This window comes from Mus pahari, chromosome 14, assembly GCF_900095145.1.
Source record: "Mus pahari chromosome 14, PAHARI_EIJ_v1.1, whole genome shotgun sequence".
Taxonomy (NCBI): domain Eukaryota; kingdom Metazoa; phylum Chordata; class Mammalia; order Rodentia; family Muridae; genus Mus; species Mus pahari.
Window position 1 is genome coordinate 63,944,189 of NC_034603.1, and position 22,080 is coordinate 63,966,268.

A 22,080-nucleotide genomic window follows, 5' to 3' on the forward strand; every position below is an offset into this window, starting at 1 on the left:
TCAGATCGGACTGGAAAAACAAACACGAGCTTTCTGCTTGGACTCTGCCACCTTCACTAATGACATCCCTCAAAGCAGCCTCCTCCTCTCTGGGCTCTCACTGCTTCCATTTTCAGGAGGGGTGGAGAAATTGACTATTTGTGAGGCTGGGCTTCCTAATAGAGCCAAACCTAATTTTAGCCATGTCAACACTGGAAGACACCATTGCTACCCAAGTATGGCCTTTCCCTGAACCTTCTGTAGTGACGGGCCCTGTTGATTTGATTAAGAATTTGATTAAAAAGTTCACTTTTCCTCCTAGAAAGGCTCGGATGCGGATTCCCAAGAGACCGAGATGAGAGTAGAAAAACATCCATCCTGCTTTGTGGTGTGGAAGTCTCTATGTCTGTTCCAAGAATTAAGGCGTAGTTACCATGAGCCTGATGGAGTAGGCCAGGGAAGGGGAGGACGTGAGGAGAGCAAGTGTTTGAATACTGCGCTCTAACATGAAGAAAACAGGACAGGAGACGGAGAGGCTGAAGGGATGAGGGGAGGGTGTGCTTCACTTCACAAGAGCACACGGACTGATGGGAAGGGCCAAGCTGAGAGGAAGGGCGGCTAGCCCCTAGAGGAAAATCAATACAGAATAATGTAAGTTTCCTGTGAAGGCACTAAATAGGCTTTTGTGGGTAACCATCATAAAGTGACATTGTTTCTGTTGGAGGAAAAATGTATGTCAGGTGCCACAGAAATGATTTACAAGTGGTCCCTTCCGTCATGGCTGTTCACTGCTTAATACCTCAAGGGTTATCACTCTGGCCAACCATTTCACAGTCAGAGGGGAGGCGAAAGTACACGGGCCTGCTCCACTTCTTGGCTCCTCCACTACAAATGTGAGACAACTCTGGTTCTATGGTCCGGACCTCACCTGTACACTTTGGAAGTGAACGAAACTGAGGAAGTGTTCTTGGCCCTGGGGTCTGGGTGGTTTAACCACAGGAGTACAGCTGGGGTTTGCTGCCCAGGCCGGTGGTGTTAATGGTGCTGTGATGCCCAGGATGTGAGCCACCGTGAGCTTTCCTCCCTAGGTCATCCTCAATTTTTTGTTTTGTTTTGATTTATTTTTATTTTATGTTCATTGGTGTTTTGCCTGCGTGTATATCTATGTGAAGGTGTCAGAAGCCCTCGAACTGGAGTTGTGGTCCTGTGTGAGCTGGGAACTGAACCCTGGTCCTCTGGAAGAGCAGCCAGTGCTTTTAACCACTGAGCCACCTCTCCAGCCCCCCAGCCCCAATTTTTAAAAGACACTTTGCTTAGTCGTTGCGGCACATTGATGCAGCTTGTAAGCCATTAAGGATCTTGAAGCCATCAAGGGCAACCTGCTTTCCTTAAAAGCCAAGCTCTGGTTGCCGAAGAACTGTCTAGCAAGCTTTTTTTTTTTTTGTTTTCGTTTTACAGATGTGGTATATTAACCAAAATTGAAACGTTCAAATTTGACAGATCTCCTCTCTTCCCTCTTGTATTTTAGGTACCGTTGGGATTTTCAGCCCCAAGGTGAGTACTCCTTAACCATAACTAGTTTTATATTAAGAATGTGTCCGTGATCTCACTGTATCTTGTAAGTCTCTCCACGGAGCGTGACTAGCCATTTCTGAGCAAAGTCAGTGGAGTGTTTAATTAACCTTCACCCCACTGGGCCCCCCCCACCCTGCTATTTCAGCAATGAGAGGCGCCATGCCTGGCCTGGCTGCTGGATTATTTTACGGAAGCAGAGCAGCAACGTGCCTTCATTCCTTGAGTTGTGTTAGATGTCAACAGGCTCCTGCACTATTCAAATACAACAGTGGCCAAGTCCATAATAAAATCCTTGGGTGAGTTCCAACTCGGCTAATCCTTCATTTGCCCCAGAAATAAATCCTCATGTGCTCTATCCTCCGTCACCGTGTCCTTCCACACAGACTGTCTGGCAGCCGAGAAATGTCAGAACTGGAGCCATGTTGGAATTCCCACTAGAACAGCGCTATCACATTTTAATATGAGCCTCGCTACAGCCCCGCAGCTTCTAATTGCTTCCCGAGCATTGTTTTCCTGCCTTTTCGTGATGAACCCAGCATCTGGCGCGGTTCTGAGAAGCACACCAGACAGCTGTGTGCAAAATTAAAAATAAAGGATGAGATTAGGACACATTTGTAAAAGGTTCAAAGTTGGAATGTTTGAAACTTCCACTACTTGGAGCGGGCATGCGCAGCTCGGTTCGCTCTCCTCCTCCTTGCTGAGATGGTGGAGGATGGCCGCTGCGGCAGCATCCTGGGGGTTCCTTCTCCCAAGTTAGGAGACAAGGAGGCTTTCAATTGCTCAGAGAGTGGCAGAGTTTTGCATCACGCTTATGGGACGCTCTATGAATTAGTTGGCACCACGACCTTTAAACTCCAGACCATTTCCAGGACCACTCATTGTCTTACTGGCTCTGTGTACCCCATCAAACTGAGTCTTAATGCTTCCAGGAACTTATAGTTCAGTGATGGTGCTAGGTTTGTGTGTGTCTGTGTGTGTGTGTGTGTGTGTGTGTCTGTGTGTCTGTGTCTGTGTGTGTGTCTGTGTGTCTGTCTGTGTGTCTGTCTGTGTGTCTCTCAGTGCCTGTCTGTCTCTCAGTGCCTGAGACCAACCTTGGGTGTCTTCCTTAGCTGGCTTCTGTTTTATTTACTGAGGCAGGGTCTCCTATCGAACCTGAAGTTCATTCCCTCCCACTCTAGCTGTTAAGTAGGTGCTGGAGATCTGAACTCGGGTCCTCCTGTTTACAGTTAGCACTTTATCACTGAGCCATCTCTTTAGCCCAAATGGTATTAATTTTACTACAATTTTACTTCCGGACTTCACATGTAACATATTTTCAGCCCACGTAAGACTTCTTTAGAAGCTTTATTTTTAATTTTTAAATTAAAAATATTTTTTTAAATATTAAAACAAAAAAAAATTTTTTTTGAGACAGGGTCTCTTCATGTGTCTCTGGCTGTCCTAAAGTTCTCTTTATAGTCTGGGCTGGCCTCAAACTTACAGAACTTTCCCAGCTTCTGCTTCCCAAGAGCTGGGACTAAAGATGCGTGACATCATACCCAACAAAAGCTAGATTTCATAAATACAAGAATCATGTTTTAATATAAAAATCATGTTTAAAAAGTTATTTTTGCTTTGTTTTGTTTTTGTTTCATGTTAGTTAAGGGCAGGCTCCGTGTAATCACCTGACTCTCATGACCACACTGAGACCCTAGGTGGTGCGGTAGGAAGCCATGCGTCCTCCTAAAGCAGCAGTCGGGTTGGTAGACTGTGAGACAAATTCAGAGACTTGCTCTCTACTTCAGGGTTTAACAAGTGTTAACCAAAACCCAAAGAGGGCAGGGCATGGTGGCAAAGTGTCGGAAATGGGCAGAATGCTGAGAGCGAGTAGAACTAATTTCCTAAGGAGAAGAAAGGAATTAGTGTCAGAAACATGTACTGAGTGGAGAAAATCACTTTTGAGCTCAGCATAGAAGAGGCTCTGGAGCTGAACACAGGGCACATCTCACCAGAGTCTTAGGATAGCGGAACTTCAGGCACATCCAACACTCAAGGACAATGACGGGGAAAACGGAGAGCAAAACTCATCAGGAAGTAAACTGAGGAATGCCCAACCCAGAAGCCCAGAGCCTTGCTTCTGCTACAGACGTGGGGTGAGGGAGGGAAGTCGTTTGATTAGTTCTTAACTGACTGTGATGGACAGGAATAATAACTGGTCTATCCCAGGTATGACCTGGACAGGGTGAAAAGAACAGGGGCATGCAAGAGGCTGGCAGACATCTTGTTTGTTTGTTTACATAGACCAGGCTAGCCTCAGACTCAGAGGTCTGCCTGTTTCTGCCTCCCAAGTGCTGAGATCAAAGGCGTGTGACCATGCCCAGCACAGCAGAAGAATTTGGAAAGCCCTAGAAGGCTAGTAATAATGGGATGACTCCAGTGTGAAAAGACAGAGGTGATGATCTCATACTTTACATAGCCTAAAAATATTGTTAAGTAAAAATTTTTAAGAAATCACTTTATTTGTGAATAAAGGCCTTACTATGTAGTCAGGCTAGACTTGAAGTAAATGCATAGCCCAGGAGAGCCTGGAACTTGCCAATTTTCTGCCTCAACATGTTCAGGGCTGAGATTATAGGTGAGCACTATCATGTTCAGCTTTTTTTAGCAGTATGTTTTTAATAATGGCACTAAATCTTCCCATCCATTTTCACCCTCTCCTTGTTGGCCCACTGTCACCATCCTCAGTGATTAATCTGTGGGTGACAAACTCCTCAGGAAGCACTGCACACATGTCTACTCACCCCAGATAAGGAGATCAATGCCACCAAAGTCTAACTTTGTGAACCATGAGTTTTATTGGGGTCACTTACAGGAATATGGGTGAAGAGTTACTTACAGGAGCAGAAATGGCTCAAAGACAACTGCATCACCTCAGCATGGTGAAAGCTCAAAAAGCTGGGAATCTGGAGCCCACTGCACAGCCTGCAGGCATCTCAACAGGTTAGAGAGTGTTCTTTCTAGGTGTTTCAGTCTGTCTAAACCTCTTCCAGTCAGCTTGGCTAGGCTGAATCTTTTTCACACCCTAGTTTGTCTGAGAGTCTTGTTTGCAGCTTGGCTTATTTCCTCTGGGAGGGAGGGGTCTAGTGAATCTAGTACGTTTCAGGGACTTCCTGAAGCTTTTCTGAGTTGCTTTAAGGAGCTTCTCAGCAAGGTGGCATGCTTCAGTCTCAGAGTAAGTTGTTTTTTACACAATATCATCTAAGAGGAAAATACAATCCTAAGAATTATTACTTTAATGCAATGAAAAAATAAACAGAACAGTTCCTTTTTTGTACTTTAAAAATATCTATTCATTTAATTCATTCATTCTGCTATCTAATCCATCTATTTCTCTACTCTGTGTGTGTGTGTGTGTGTGTGTGTGTGTGTGTGTGTGTCAGTGTGCATGCATACCCACACACACGTGCCATGGTGGAGGTCAGAGGACAACTTGCAGGAATGGGTTCTTTCCTTCCACCATGTGGGTTTGGTGGTTTGAGCTCAGGTTGGCAGACTTGGCAGCAAGCTAGCAAGCTTACCTGCTGAGCCATCTCACCAACCTAGAAAAATTCTCTTGATGAGGTTAAATATCACTGAGAAACATGAAAAGGCTTGGTTCTAGGACTTCAGATAATCGCAATAATATAAGCCAGCTTACTTTGAACACTACTCTTGTCTTCCTCCTACCCCTCTTCCTGCCCCTCCTCCTCCCCTTCTTCCTGTCTTGTCCCTCCTCCTTTCCTTCTTTCTGTCTCTCCTCCTCTCCCTCTTCCTACTGTCCTTCCTCCTGTCCCTCCTTCTTTCCCTCCTCCTGTCTCTCTTCCTGTCCCCCCTCCTGTCTCTCTTCTTCTCCTTCCTCCTGTCCTTCCTCCTTGTCTCCCTCCTCTTCCTCTTCCTCTCCCTCTCCCTCTTCCTTTCCCTCCTCCTCTTCCTCTTCTTCCTGCCCCTCCTCCATTCCCTCCTTTCTTCCCTCCTCCCCTTCCTCCTCCTCCCCCTTCTTGTCCTTCCTTTCACCATCTTTATTACTATTGTGTGTGATGCTGCAGATTGAGTCCAGGGCCTTGCACATGTCACAGAACTACACACTCAGCCAAAACAGACAAATGAACAAAAAATCAGCAACAACAAAAAAAGCATTGTTTTAAATTTAAATTTTCCTTTAGTTACAAAGGAAAGCTGTGAGGAGTTTGCCTTGGAGTTGTTCATGCTGTAGCCATCAGAATCTAAAAGATGATATTAACTGGCTGTCTAAACAACAATCTGCTTTGACCTTCAAGTTTGATGACAAGATCCATCTTACACCATGGCACAACCCAATCTCCTTCATTTTGTTTTGCTTTCTCTTTTTACAAGATGAATTAATTATTGACAGTTTTAATGCAATAAATCAAAATTTCATGTAGAAGATATAATGTATATAGTTCAAAATTTATTGTCACAAAAATATTTTTTGAACATTAGCTGAATTTCCTATCAGGGACCCAGAGTGTAAAACAAATGTCACAATACTTAAATAAAAACTTTGTGCAAGCCAGTGAGACTATTTTGAAATTATTATTTTGAAATTGCCTTTAAGGGCTAGAGAAATGGCTTAGTGGTTTAAGAGCACTAGCTGCTCTTATCCCGAAGGTTTGGGATTTCATTCTGAGAACCCACATAATGGCTCAAAGCCATCTGTAACTCTCATCCAGGGGAAACTACACCCTCTCCTGGCCTCTGCCTGTACCAGGTCATACATGTATACATATGGTACACAGGTATACATGCAGGCAAAAATACCAATACACAACCAATAAAATAATGTTTTTAAGAAATAATCTATTTTTAAAAAAGACTTATTTATTCAGTATTGTGTGTATATATGTGTGCATGTATGTGCCATAGCACATGCGGAGGTCAGAGAACAACTCTATGGAGTGAGTTCCTCTTTTATATAGGTCCATGTGTGCATGAGCATGTCCTCTTTTATATAGGTCCGTGTGTGCATGAGTATATGTGCATGTATGTGCGTGCGTGCGTGCGTGCATGTGTGTGTGTGTGTGTGTGTGTGTGTGTGTGTGTGTAAATCCACATGTCAAACTCAAATCACCAGATTTGCCCAGCAAGCACCTCTACCCACTGAGCTGCCTTGCCAGCCCTCCCTTTGTCTGTTTTTGTTTATAATCCTTAGGCTGCAGATGTACAGTGCTTGCCTAGTGCAGCTCGGGCTCTGGGTTTGGTCCCCAGAACTGCCAAAAGGAATCTGTTGAGGCTTACTAAAACATAAAGGTTATTTTACTTCTATCATGAGGCCCCAGTAGATTATTGCATACGTTCATGTAGCTAGATGCAAAAATCACACAAACAGTGAACTGTTTTCTCTGTTTTATTTCAAGTTCATGCTCTAAGTGGGAAGAACGTGGGTTTGAAGCAGACTTGAATTGGAATCCCAGGTCTTCATAAAAGCTCTGTGAGGGTTGGCAAGCCCTTTAACTTATGGAAACATCCATTTGCTCTTCTATACAGTCTCACTATTATGGGCTTCACTGTCATGAGTTCTAATAACATGATAACCCGAGAACAGCGCCTGCCACGTGGTAGTGAGTGGGGCTTTAAAGAGACAACAAGGATTATTTTATATATATTAAAATAAAGCTGAGCACGAAGATGCGTGTGTGGAGCTTTAATAATAAATGTTTCTTATCTTTCCATAAAACTGGTCCACTCCAGCTGAGCCGAACCCTGGGACCCTGTAAGCACACATAGGCTGCTGTGAGGTTTACAGTCATAGGGCAAGAGAACACAATTCTTGCCGCTAAGCCTATAGCGAGCATTCAACTGACGGGCTTATTGCTCGTACAACGTCGGAAGCATGTGGAACGAGAGCACTTCTTAGCCTCGACCACCACGGACTTGAGACATGTAGCTCTGACAACTACAAGAAGCAGAGCCGGAAAGCAGCGAGGAAACACCATCTTTACACGGAGGGGATGGGGGTAGGATTACCTTTGAAGTCCTGGAGAAGTGTTTTGAAATTAATGGAGTGCGCCATGACTTTACTAAGTTCTATTTATGACAATGCTCTCTGCCTCCATGCCAAGGGGCTTTAAGCACAGTCTTAAGAAGGATTTATACAAAGAAACACAGTCCAAATTTATGATGTGTTTGCAAATGTAAGAAAAAGTCTGCATTTACAGTAGTTGTAATTTATTGGTGAGTGTCTTTCTACCACTCTCCCTGGAATGCTGGTGTTTTATAAACACAGGCACTGGTTACAGACATAGACTGTCCTAACTTAGGCTACTCTTTTAAAGGGGATTCTTCTAGCATGTTTTCTATGTCTCCTGGGGGATTAACGAGGGTAACACGCTCAGAATTAATGCCCCTGCCTTTGGCGTTGGTCCAACCTTTTAGCATCAACAGTCTTGACAGGTTTTATGCCTTGACTTCTTTGGGGGCACTCCCCCCACCTTTCCATATTAGCTGCATTTTTAACGCATTAATCTGTAGGAAGAGGATACACACACAAGCTGGCTTTGAAGTTAAGACGCAACTTTGATACCTTTTCAAATATTTTCCTTTCTTTTGCATCTACTGTTCAGGTTTCCGAATGGCATCATTCACTTTGAAATTAGTTTACTAATTGCTTGGTGATTGACTCACTGTCCAGGAGAATTGGATTTTTTTTTTTAAGTGAAGATATATGTCTGTATTCGGACAGAGAAACAATGTGCGTGCCTGGTGCCCAGAGAGGACAGGTGAGGACCCCCGTATGTAACTAGAATTACAGACTGTAATGAGCCACCATGTGGGTGCTGAGAATTGAACCTGGGTCCTCCAGGAGAGTGTCTAGAGCTCATAACTACTGAGCCATCTCTCCAGCCCCAGCTTTTTTTTTCCATTTTGAAGTCAATACATTCCAAGATTTTTATGTTCCTTCTAAATGTGTATTCTGGAGTAGAAAATATTGAGACAAAAAAAAAGTATCCCCCAAAACAACCAAACCTAGCTTGATACTGGAAAGATGGCGCAACAGTTAAGATCACTTCCTGCCCTTGCAGAGGACCTAGCTTTGCCTCCCAGTATGCCCATCAGGAGGCTCACAACCAGGGTGGCTGAGGTGTCACTAACAGGAAAAAGGACATTTATGTTATGGGCGAGGAGATTTATATGATGCATAAAATCAAACTTGCAGTTACTGCTGACTCTACTGAGGTCAAGAGGGGAAAAACCAATCTTGTGAACCCTCTGCCTTTGTCAGCTGATCTGGATATAATACGCATTTGCCAGCCTGGAAAGGTTACCGATCGTAACTCATCTCTAAAAAGATGTTTTCTGGCCAGATGTAGTGTTACACACCTGCAGTCCCAGTGCTTGGGGGACTGAGGCAGGAGATCAGATGTTCTAAGCCAGACTGGGCTACATGATGGGATTGTGTCTCAATCCATCCATCCATCCATCCATCCATCCATCCATCCATCCATCCAACCAACCAACCATAAATATCTTCCTAAAATTAGAAGTTTTAAATTCTACATCTATCTATCTATCTATCTATCTATCTATCTATCTATCTATCTATCTATCTATCTAAATATTATATATCTATTGGCTATCTATCCATCTGTCTATTATCTATTTATCTCTCTATCTGTATGTCTACCTATCTATCCTTCTTTCTACCATCTTTCTATCTACCATCTGTCTGTCTGTCTATCTATCTTTCTATCTACCATCTGCCTGTCTGTCTGTCTGTCTATCTATCTATCTATCTATCTATCTATCTATCTATCTATCTATCTAGTGTGCATGTGCATATGTGTACTCATCAATTGTTGTTATATGCGTATGTATATATCGGAATATATTCCTAAATATAACCATCTCAGTCTGTACCATGTTACTCATATGTCTATTTCAGGGCTGACCGTTTGGTGCTGAGAACCAACTGGTGTGCTCTTCCCTGGCGAGGATCATTTTTCCAGCTCTCAGCATCCCTTAGCTGCCTAGGGTTCTTTGTGTAGGGTTGAGGCCTTATATTATTTTTTAAAGTGTCTCGAATAGATGGGGTCCTGTGGGGTACTTTCCTGTCTAGGTGATTGACAGCCCGTTTGGTTTAACTCTTAAGGGATCAGACAATGGAATATTCTTTCCTTTACCAGAAAGCCTCTGGCTGCGGGATAACCAACGGATGCCTCTTACCTTTAAGATTTGTACACCCTGCTTGTGCTAACGATGCTTCAGTAAAAATGATAGGGAGATAGATGTTCCATCTGAAACTTCTGGTTCAGGGGACTGAACACCGAGGTGACAATGCTGTCTGTGAGAGGGCTGGCTTGTTAAGGACCGACTGTACAGGTGCGTTGTTGCATGCATGAGCAGGAATCTCTGTTTGATCTTGGTAGGGGCATAGGAGTCGGGATCTTGTCAGTTTTCCATTACAGCCTTGGTGGTTACTGGAGGTCTGCATTAGTCACAGAGATAACTACTGTATGTCAAAAGGTGCTTCGCATTTTCAGGCTCCTGACTCTTACCCACACTCCAGTCCTTAGTGTTCACTGTTTCATCCTTATGCCTTGGGCTTAGATCCAGCAGTGGCCTGAAGAAAATAGTATCTCATTCTTTTTTTTTTTTTTAAAGTGATTTATTATTTATATACACGTGTATGAGCCTGCATCAATTTATATGCATATGCAGGAGCCCGCAGAAGCCAGAAGAGGGTGCTATATCCCCTGGAACTAGAGTTACAGGAAGTTGTGAGCCACCATGTGGATGCTGGGAACCGAGCTCAGGTTTCCTTCAGGAATGTCAAGCGCCATCTCTCCAGCCCATCTCACTCTTTTTTAGCAAAAGACACTGGAAATGGAACTAGCCTGATCGTTTCAAGAGATGTCCTAAGTCATGGAACAAAATAGACCCTGGAATGAACGGGGATTGCAAAAAACAAACAAACAAACAAACAAACAAAAAAAACAGTAACAAAATGTGGGCTTCTATGTTTTCAAGCAACTTTCCTACTAGAATACTTAAAGCATGGTGATTCCAAGAAGAAAAGTGGCAGATTCCAAGCTACCCTGAAGTATGAGCTGCTTGAGCTTGTTTTCTGTGTTGCAGGGTCAAAATGCCCATAATTCCATGTGATTGTACAGAAAAATGCTTCAAAAATTCTGCATATTGATCTGACTAGGCCTGACATAGTTGTATTACAGTTTGTGAGCATGGAATCCTTGCCAAAAAAAAAAAAAAAAAAAACCAATGGTATTTTAAAAGCCATCCCAGCAATGAAGAACAATACATTTGAACCGTGAATGAGGCTGCTTCCTTCCCAGTCACATGTGGAGTGGAATTGCTCCTGCTACCATGGATAATGATAATTTATATTTTGATTACTCTCGTGAGCTCGTGTTGCTGGCTGTCGTTCAGCATTCTTTACCGCTGCATGATGGTCATGGCTTAGAAAGCACTTGGAGTCAGTGGGTTAGGGTGGAGCTTTAGACTCAGACAGGGCGGGGTCAAAGCCTGGCTTTCCCACTTCCAGTCACTTCTGAACTTTGGGTAATTTGCCAAGTTGTTTTATTTCCATATCACGGTTTCTTCATCTGTATCATCTTTGGGATAATAACATGTCCCAGGGGTTATGCCTGAAGAGCCTAGACCAGAGCCTGTATAAAGTTCAGAATAGAGCAAGATGTTCCATTCAGTATTGTAGCTGACTGTCTTCTGCAAATCATTGCATACTGAAATGAAGTTGAATAGCTTACAGTAAGAGTGAAGGACAGAGAATCGGAGTGGTCCAAAGAAAGCAACCACAGAGCAGTAATTCTGGGTTATGGTTGCCTAGTGGCTGAACAACCAACACATTTGTGTTTATCTGTGTACCGCCAAATGCAAGTTCACACAGTTTTTAAAAATTCTGTCAAGATCTCACTGGTCGTGAAAATATTCTAACTCAGCAGGTTTCATTTTGGTTCCAGGGAAAACAACTGCAGGCAGTGGAGTGTGCTTGTGTAAGGCTGGGACAGCCCGTGACAGTCTGTAGTTTGCTTTATGAAGTGTGTGTTGTCACATATACAATTATCTCGATGTGTCTGTTGCTGCCAGCCCTTCAGTTTATTAACATCCAGGAGCCCTTATCCAAAAATCTAAGCAGGGTTAAAGATCTCAGCATTTTCCAGAAGTGACAGGGGCAGGAGCAGAAGAGTTCATACTGCGTTTGTCTGGCTGGCTGGCTGGCTGGCTCTGTCCCTGGCTTTGTGTACGCTTTTCTGTCTGTGTCACTGTTTCTACCTGTCAGTCTGTTTGTTATGGTTGTCTTCTGCTCTTTCCCTTTTTGCAAGAGCTATGTTGATGCTATGCACTGCAGCTCACCCTACTGGCTAAAATGAGAAACTGCACCACAAAAGGACCATTTTCTTTAAAAGCGGGGGGAGGGGCTACTTTGGAAGACAGTCCTAGCCGCTGGCTTCCACGGGGTCTATTTTCCTCTCCAGCTTTCTGCTCGCAGTTTGATTCACTTGAGAGTATTAATAATCTGTGATATCCTTTGGATTGCTAGATTCACAGGTGTTTCCTAGTGACTGTTCTCCGAGCGTCAATTTGCTTTTCTTTCTTACTACTTACACCATTCCATTCTAGCGCGATTCTTAGTGTGGCCGTGTAATTAGATAGCAGATATTCAGAGGATATAGAACTTGCACTCAAAGCTCAAGCTCAGACCTACTTGTGCATCGAAGACCTAGTTGGAACAACTTTAAAAACAGTAATAAATGGAAGCTCGCTTCACCCGGATGGCTCTCATTCATTCTGCAGATTTAATGACATTTGGTACTGTTACACTCACTGCCAGGGCCTTGGAGACGAGGGGTGAGGGTGGCGGAGAATATTTATACATTGAGTTATGGATGGATAGAGTAGGATGGAAAAGATGGGCAAGAAGTCAGACTACATAGAACAAAGAAGAATCTGAGACCTTCACTGTCCGTGGATTAATCGCAAGAACCAACCACGCAAGTCCAAATGGATATTTAGGAGTCGGTGAAGCCTCACAGATGCTCTGTGGAAAACACCATACATTTTCTAATGCATGAGTTTGTGCAAAATGGTATATAATTTATACTGCAAGTATTGACAGATCCCCCTCCCCCTGGCTTTGGTGTCACAGGTGTGCTCGGTAATATATTCACATGTGAATAACAGTTCACGTACCTGGTCACATCCGTATCCAGCACGTTTCTTTAGGCTTAGGTGAAGGTTACAAAGCGCTGCCAATTTGGTGGCACTACCAGAGTTCAGCTTTGGGAACTGTATTAGTGTTAAATTGGTCTGGGAAGAGCTGGCTATATCAATGCTACCAAGCATGAACGCTAACTGGATTGGGATCAGGAAACTTTATTTATGGCATTTTAGTGAGGATTTATTAGTTTAAAGAGGGAGCCACATGCCTCGTGGGTTCTTAAATATCAAATGGAGCAAGAAGCTCTTGTTCTCTTTTAATGTCAACAGCAGTTACAGCAAAAAACTAAAACCACCCAAAATTATAATTTCACACTAGTTTCCATTTCTGTATATTACCCAAAGACATGCAAAAAAAAAAAAAAAGTCATAACAAAGCCAGGACGTTTTTTAACCATGTGACACACAGTTGCTTACAGGTGAGAAACAGATTTTATGAGAGCACATTCATAATTAATTGGAAGAGAGATAAACGGCAGACTTATACTGACATGAGAAAAACTAACGAGCCTTTATATATATATTGAGCAGAAAACGTGTCTTTGTGTTTTATGTTATTTGTTCTTGTATTTCATTGAAGTTTTTTAAATGCTCAATCTGTTTTTCTGTCTCTTTTCGTCTCTTTGGTAAAATTGTCACCATGTCCTGTCTGTGTACCCAGACAGCACCTGCAGGTTCAGAACTAGACTGGGTTGTCCAAAGACCTGCAAGGGGAACGTTGTGGTTCATTTTTCTCCGATTCCATTCGGAGTTGAATTAGTAGATGGAAGTTTTTAGCAGTTTAATTCACTTCTCCATAAAGTTTATGGAGCAGCAACAGCTGGTTGAATCCAATGCAACAAAAGCCAACTTCCAGTGGCCAAGCCATTGTTTCTGAATTAAGGGGAAAAACTCATTAGCTGGTAATGAAAACACAGAATAAAAAACAAACAACACAGAAACCCTAGCAAATAATTACCTTACACCTGATACAAAGCTGTTCTTTCTCCAACCTCAGAAACTCCCAACTTATCACTTGGTGAAACATGAATGAAATTGAGTCTGACTCTCAGAAAAGAACAATAGAGAAATCACCCCCAAGATGGGCCCTCAGCACAGGTGCCCAGTGGAGAACCTGTCATTGAATATGCTAAGGAGCGGATGGAGCACCCAATTCTTATGACACTTAGAATCGAGGAACAAATTACCAGCTAATGACAGGTGAACCCCTGATAGAGTTCCCCTAGATCTTGTTTAGAAATACAAAAGAAAAAGGCTGAAGGCAGCAGAGGTGATTAATGGAGATATAGTATGTTAGAATATATATTTGTAGAGAAATATATTGATTCCGAGTGAGTTGCAGTGGGAAGTGTGTCTCCAGTGGCAGAAGGGCTGGCCTGTGAGAAAGCCACTCTAAGCAGATGGAGTTCAAAACCCTAATTGTTCAGCTGCTGAGTGGAAATGTCTGTCACTGTAGCTTGTGATCATTTACGTCTGATCCCACTGGATCCTAGTTGAAATGGGGACTGCGAGAGCAGCCGACGAGTCCAGAGAACGAGAGTGGCTACCCTTTAAGGAAAAACCATGCCTTTAAACTTAAGCCCATCCAAAATGACCACAGTAATTGTCAATTCTATAAAACTTTTCACCCATGCATCTCAAGTAGTTGTAATCATTTTAACTACACCAGAGCATCTATTTTTATGCATCGTGATAGGCTCTATTCTGTGTGAGCCCAAGGGAGGTAAGCCACTGGATGTAACAGCAAAAACACTTAAGACATCGTTGGGAACTAATCGCATTTAAGTGTAAGGTATATATGTCTCAATGTTTTTCTCACCAGCATCTGTCTGGCATGCTGACGCAGGCTCTGTAGGAAGTGCTGAGCTGTAATCCCTCCTTGCTGCATATGAAGACAGGGGCACAGGCTGTCACTCATGGCACCTAACATAATGGAGTTGCTTAAAGTCCACCTGTGTAACTATTCCGAAACCATGGGGATCACATGGAAGTGACTGTACTTCTGGAGTGAACAAATCAAGTGACAGCTCCCGGCAGGTGTTGAGGGTGAGAGTTTTAGACAAGGCAGCTGTGAATCCAATCTGCATGCTGGACTGGATCTTGGAACACAAAGAAAGACAGTAATGAAAAGTTCCAAGAAGTACAAATAAAGGTTGAATGTACCAATATTAATTCGCTGGTTTGGCAGATAGATTTCACTCACGGAAGAAGCTGGCATGGAGGAAAGCTAGAGGAAGACTGTCTACAAGCTATGCCATATCTCCACAATACTTTTATAAAACTTATTTTAAGGATGGGCACGGTGGTGCGTGCCTTTAGTCCCAGCACTTGGGAAGCAAGGATAGGAGGATCTTTGTGAGTTGGAGGCCAACCTGATCTACACAAGCAAGTTCCGGGATAGCCAGGGCTACACAGAAAAACCATGTCTCAAAACAAAACAAAACAAAAAACAAACTCCAAAAAAAAATTAAAAACAAATTTTACAAATACAAAACAAACCCAAAAATGTCCCCTGACTATCATATTTTTTTTAGATGTCCGACTGGAGAGGGGTGGGCGCTTTCTCTTGGTGGCTCTATCAGGTATACGAAGCAAGCAGAAAGCTAGCTCTAGAATGATGGTCGAACAGAGGTGTTTAGTATAACCTATGTTAAATTTTGATCAGAACATATACTATTTTTTTTTTTAAAGGTTTTCGATTTGCCTCCAAAATGAAAACCTCTTTCACTGCTGCAGGTCCACTTACAGTTTTCTAGCCAGGCAGCTCATTTACATCCTTGTTGATAATGTGATTTCAGTGGCTCTGCCACGGTATAAAATTTGAGTGTTTTAACCCTCTGTCCAGTAGCTGAGGTTTTTATTGGATAGCAGCTGCACGGGGATGCTTACATGCTCGAAGCTTGGGAAACAGTTTGTCAGGCTTTAGCTAGTCACCACTGTGTCAGGTAGAAGAATTTTTTTTTCCCTACAATAAACTCTATAGTTTATTTTAAAGTCCTACACATGCAGATGTTCTGGGTATTTGAAAACAAGTCTGGTTTGTGGAAAGAGAAGGCCACAGTCATTTTTTTTTTTCAAATCATTTTATCTCCTCCCAGTCCTTATAGTTTAATTGTAGGAAATAAACCTTTAAAGCCAAGCAATACAGATTCCTTGCAGGTTGTTTGGTTTCAATGCTCCCTGGTTGGAATCCTGGGCCAAAAAGCACTACAGTGTTTACTGAGATTAGCATTGGTGATTTCCTTTGGAAATTAGTATCTGAGAGAATATTAAATTCAGTTGAAAAATCCCGTTTTCATGTTTGTGAAATGAACCAAGCAGCTGTCGGCGTCTCTTCACCAGCAGGCCTGTACCTCTGTTTGGGGGATTTTTTTTTTTCCCAAGGAAAACAATTTGCAATGCTTTCAATTTCTTCCGGTTTCTGAGTGAGCAGATATCCTCTGCCTGAACCTTTTAAAGTATCATAATAGCACTGGCCACTTCTACAAAATACAATTCAACGTAAGTCGAAAACACCCAAAAGAGATTAGCGATGTTTTAATTGCATAATTCAGTATTGTATATACATTACCTTTTATCAAAGTCATTTTGCAGAACAAATATTACCTTCCTCTGGCTTTTGGAGTCCCTGAGAGAGGTTGCTCTCAGGCTGTAAACCAGAATTAGAAGAGCGAACTTTATTAAGGTTGCAAAACAAGGAGTGATTTAAATAGGAATAGAATCCAGTCTGGGTTCTCTTGGTTTACGGCTCTGATTTTTCAGGGTAGGAGAGAGTATTGACCTTGCTACATTATATTATGTAGAGAAGATTAGGCATTTGTATCATTCCTTCCATTTCATTTAGAAATGGGAAGAAAAAGAGGCCTTCAGGGTAAAGGTTGTAATTCACGGAGATGTAGAATATATGAAAACAAATTTATACAGCTAGGTTTTCATTTTAAATGTGACAGAGAAATTACTCTTTTGTGGCGAAAGGTCTTCCCACTCGAAGCTACCAGTTGCTTAGTGCTAGTGTGGAAGATTTCATACCCAGGTAAGGTAAGTTGGTTCTTAACGTTGGTTCTCTGTTATCTCTCTCGTGCTAGCGGGAGTGGGCACGGACATCAAGTAAGGGACGCTGCCATCGTTGCAAGCACCTGAAGACACCTGTAAGTGTGCATATCAAGATGTCCAGTGGGTGACTTGATTTTCTTTCTCAACCCTCAGGAGGTGACCTTGGCCAGGACGGCTCTGATGACAATCTGAGTGGGACTCATGGCCCACCCCTCACGTCAGAAGCATCCTTTTGGTCAGATTATCAGGATGAGGGTGAGTGTCACCTCTCTGGGTGTTCCTGCCTGCAGATCTTGTGGCCCTCTCTGCCTCTTGTCCTTTTGTTCCCAGCAATGGCTTTTCTGTGTTGGTGAGCACTGGTTGGCAAAGAGCACCCACTTGCTTTGTTGTGGTGCTCATCCCCTTGGGTAATTCAGTGCTCCCACAAGTTAATGTGTTTAGAGAAACACTAATTCCACAGGGGAAGACATCATTATTGATCTTTGTGTAAAACAGAAGCTCACAGAGTATGAGGGAATTTTAAGACCACAGGGCCCAGTTTTTCCCATCCATTAGATCTTTTGGCTTCACTGAGATGAACAAGAGTTGGAATCTGTGCTCACAGACAATTGGGTTATTAATTTATTGTGACGTATTTGAGAACTCTGAGACTGTTTACTGTATTTTCACCTTTGACTAAAACTCTGACTAAAACTGGTTTTGCTCACGAGAAAGGCAAATGAACTCAAATCTCCCCACAGCGTCAATTTTATTTGAATTTTTGTAAATTGGAGGACTTAAAGAATTTCGTTGTGATGAACATCTTTTAAAATATATATAACAGTAGGCAGCATGTAATGCAAAAATATCCATGAATTTCAGGTCTATTAGCTTAGAGATTGTGGCCTGGTGGCTGCCAGCTTCCGGTGCAGGCTTAGATTTCCCAGGGGCGGGAGGTTGCTGGGCTCTCTTGGCATCTGGCCACAGGAACAGGAGGTTTGAGCATCTCTGTGTGCACAGTGTTCTTATCAAACTCTCTCATGCTTTTCCAGTGGGAGGAAAGGCTGAAGATGTTCCTGAACCAAATAGTAAATTGGAAACTTATTATCCTTAGGGGCTGGGAATGAAGTTGGTAAATCATTCCTTGTTTCTCTTTATGGATCCAAACGCTTCTTTCTTTCTTTCTTTCTTTCTTTTTTTACTAAATTTCAAGAAGGCACAGTCTCTATTTTCTCTCTCTTTACCTATTCATCACTTTTTCTTTCTTTCAACCTGTTTTGATGAGTCTTATATTTCTCCTTCATTACATTGATAACGCCCACCTCAGAGCAATGGATTGAGTTGCATAGGAATATTTTTTGTCTTGCTTGACCTTCCTGTGGTAGCACCCACATGTTCAAAGTCCCACTCGGCTGCAGGTGTTGTACTAGAAACACTGGGCTGAAAGTTTAATAATTACCTTGGTAGCTGACTAATAATTGTAGAAAATTAACAGTGCAAAACGTGAAGAAACTAACCTTCCATTTGGTTTTGATTAATCTAATGCTTGACAGAGTCAGAACAATGGCTCTTCGTTAATTCATAGGTCACCTGCTTGGTATTTCCAGCTTTCCAAAATACAGCTGAGAACACAATAAGCAAGCCGGAAAGACCTCGGAGCAGAAATAGATGTCGATGTATTCCTGAATCCTGGGTTAATGCTTGGCTTTCTTATTCTCAGGAATGTCGATGTATTCCTGAATCCCGGGTTAATGCTTGGCTTTCTTATTCTCAGGAATGGCTCTGAGGCCCTCACTGGGGGAAACCCTTTCTTTCCTTAGGAATTTGTATTACAGTGTTTCTGTTTCTCAGGCCACAGTAACGCTTCAAATTAATAGAAGGGACACTGTGAGCTGAGGGTCCTGGCAGACAGCTATTTGGGAGGATCTTGAGTTCTAGGCTAGCCTGGGCTATAGCAAGACCCTGTTTCAGAAAAAAAAATGAGGAGGAGGAAGAGGAGAGGAGAAGGGGAGGAAGGGGAGGAAGAGGAGGAAGAGGAGGAAGGGGAGGAAGGGGAGGAAGGGGAGGAAAAAGAGTCTGGAAAAGGCATCAAGTAGACTCCACCCTGAAGGTAAGAGTAAACTATGAAAACCAGAACCTAGATGCTGGGGTGTAGCTCAGTGTAGGATACTCCCCTAACATATGCAAGGCCTGTTTTGATTCCCCAAGACAGCAAAAAACAAACAAGCAAGCAAGCAAACAAACAAGACAAAACAAAAACATACAAAAGAGAGTACCTAAAATAAATAGAATAGTACACAAAAAGGTAAGATCTTTAGGTAAAATTTGTACAGAAATTTGTAAAACTAAACCATATCCATCAGGGACTTAGTTGTGTCCTAGAGAGAGAGACTGAGACTGCTCACACTCTCTCCCAGATGAATCAAAATGCTGAAAGCTGGCAAGTACTGAACACTTCCTACGTGGCTTGACTTTGTATCCTGAGCACCTCTGATATATTGTTTAGCCCTCACTGCAGCCCTGAGAGGTAGATGTTAGGATTTACCTTCATCTTACAGATGAAACCCTGTGACCTGGCAGAGGTAACTCACCCCATCCCACCGCTGTTGAGTGGGTGTGTGGGGGGGTGATTTGTATCTGTTGTGTTGATTCCAGAAGCTCTGTTGCTCGCCTCGCTACTGTTATAATGCCTGCCCCATCTAAGTTATCCCTAAAGATGGAGCCGCCTTGTGGATATTTTGGCTCAGATGATATAAGCAGTACATTTAATGCTTAAAATGTTTTCATAAGCAACTGGGGGTGAAGGGAATGGCTCACTTGTGCAGGCATTAGGACCTGAGTTTAGACACCCAGCACCTACTTCAGGGAGCAACAACCCATGCCTGTAATTCCAGTGGTCAGGGTCCGGGGAAGAGGAAACCAGGTAGATTCTGGGGCTCTCTGGCCATCTGATCTTGCTAAATCAGTGGGCTTCACTGAAAGACTCAAAAAAATAAAATAAAATAAAGTGGAGAAGCAACTGAGAAAAAACACTTGATGTCAACCTCTGGCTTCTGCATGAATGTGCATCAGGTGAGGCAAGCAAGTGTCCAACTGTGTGCACATGTGCACACACACATACACAAACACATGCACGAGCATGCACCCCACATAAATACAACTCTTTTTTTTTGTTGTTGTTAAACATAGCTGAAATTTAAAAGTTTGTGTTGGTGGATCTGAGTCTATAGTTCATGGAAAAGCACTTGTTTAGCTCGTGTGTGTGAGACCGGGCATTGTATCCGAAACACTGAAAATAAAAATCATGTTAAAAGAAGTATACTTAACGTGTGGAAAACTGTTTCATAAACACAGAAAGAAAGCCTGAGATGGCTCGGCAGTTAAGAGTACTTGCTGTTCTTCCTGAGGACCCAACTTTGGTCCTCAGCACCCACATTGGCTGGCTAACAACTACCTGTAATTCCAGCTCCAGGGGATCTGATGCTTTCCTCTGTCTCCCCAGGTACCCCCACACATGTGGTATACACCCATACATACATATATACATACAACACACACACACACATGTCTACAAATAAAATCAAATACTAAATAAGAATTTCCCAAAAGAGAATAAAATCAAATGCTAAGTAAGAATTTCCCAAAAGAGAAGTTAATTATATTAGCAATACTAAGCTCTTCCAAGATTTTCTGGTCTTTCATGTCAGCACATGAAAAGTAAAGCCCCTGTCCCCCTCAAGTGACACGGTTAACAGCAGAGATAGGGACAGATGCATGAGTCTGTGTTAGAAACTTCACTATACCCCGACATGATGTTTGCATTTCTGCAAACCCAGTGAATCTAGAACACAACAGGAGCTCTTGATGTGTAACAGGCAAGATGGATGCCACCATCCTCTGAGGGTCAAAGATGCATAAATTTCCTGTAAAATTGAGGGAGGGCATATAGAGAGCCTTGAACTTGGGGTGAACTTTGAGATTCTGTTTAGTTACATTTAGTGTTATAGAGATCACTAATGCATTGTGCCATGTGTCTAACAAGACTTACTTAGAGATTCCAAGGCACCAATGGGAAGGATAGGCCTTGTATAGGCAGACTGGGCTCCGGTCCTCATGCCTCACTGCCTCCCTCGGAGACACATGGTCACTCAATACTAAATAGACGCAAAGGCGGTGCCCCCCATTTGCTGGCAAGACAGCAGCAGCCATACTTTAGGAAGAAAATAGGTTTAACTTGCTCTGTAGTGACATTTATTTTAAGCTTTTGGAATTTTATCTGTACTAGAAGCCATCAAAATGTTTTAGCTTTGTTTTCTTCTACTCATCAAGTCAGAACAACATTCTTAACTTAGAATTATTAAGGGACACACAGCCTGACTGGCTGCCCACAGCTTTACTGATAAGCAATAACCATGATGCATGTCGTGTTTGGGTCATGCCTTGTGGAAACTACAAAAGTCCTAGGAGAGCATGGAATTTTGCCCAGGCGCACAGGAGACAGAGAGGGACAGAGATGGAGAGATAGAGAGAGACAGACAGACAGAGACAGGCAGACAGAGAAAGACAGTGACATAGAGAGAGAAACAGAGAGACAGACAGACAGAGAAACAGAGAGATAGACAGAGAGACAAAGAGAACAAGACAGAGACAGACAGAGACAAAGAAAGACAGAGACACACAGAGAGAGACAAAGACAGAAAGACAGAGAGAGAGAGACAAAGAGAAACAGAGACACAGGGAGAGACAAAGAGACAGAAATACACAGAGACAGAAAGACAGAGACAGAGAGAGACAAAGAGAGACAGAGACACAGGGAGAGAGAGACAGAGACACACAGAGAGAGACAAAGAGGCAGAGAGACACAGAGAGACAGAAACAGAGACAGAGACAGACATACAGAGACAGAGAACAGAGAGATAGACAGAGACAGAGACAGACAGCAACAGAGACAGAGAAAGGGGCAAGGGAGAGAGGGCAGGAGGAGGTCAGAAGGAAGGGAGAAAGAGATAGATAGAGAACACCAGTTATAGACTAAACCATGCATAGAGTTGAGAGTGTATTGCTACCTGATTACAATTCTGCTTTCCAGTGTGAATGCCCAGAATCCCTGGCAGGCTCTATCCCGTGGCGAGACACTCACAGAACATAGCTCTGCCACTGGGAAGGAGGACTTGCTAACAGGGACTGACATTTAGATTTCTGAACTGAAAGCATGTGTGCTTCCATTGGGAAGGGAAGAAAACGTTGCATACAGCATCTAACCAA

At 42.9% G+C, this 22,080-nt stretch overlaps 1 protein-coding gene across 1 annotated transcript in view; it reads left to right on the forward strand.

The window, feature by feature from the left end:
- The window catches only part of Skap1 (src kinase associated phosphoprotein 1), a 297,239-nt gene that overhangs the window by 59,470 nt on the left and 215,689 nt on the right, over positions 1–22,080 (forward strand). Inside the window, 2 exon segments of the mRNA XM_029546245.1 lie at positions 1,508–1,533; positions 16,990–17,091. Of these exon segments, the coding sequence (XP_029402105.1) occupies positions 1,508–1,533; positions 16,990–17,091 (128 nt within the window).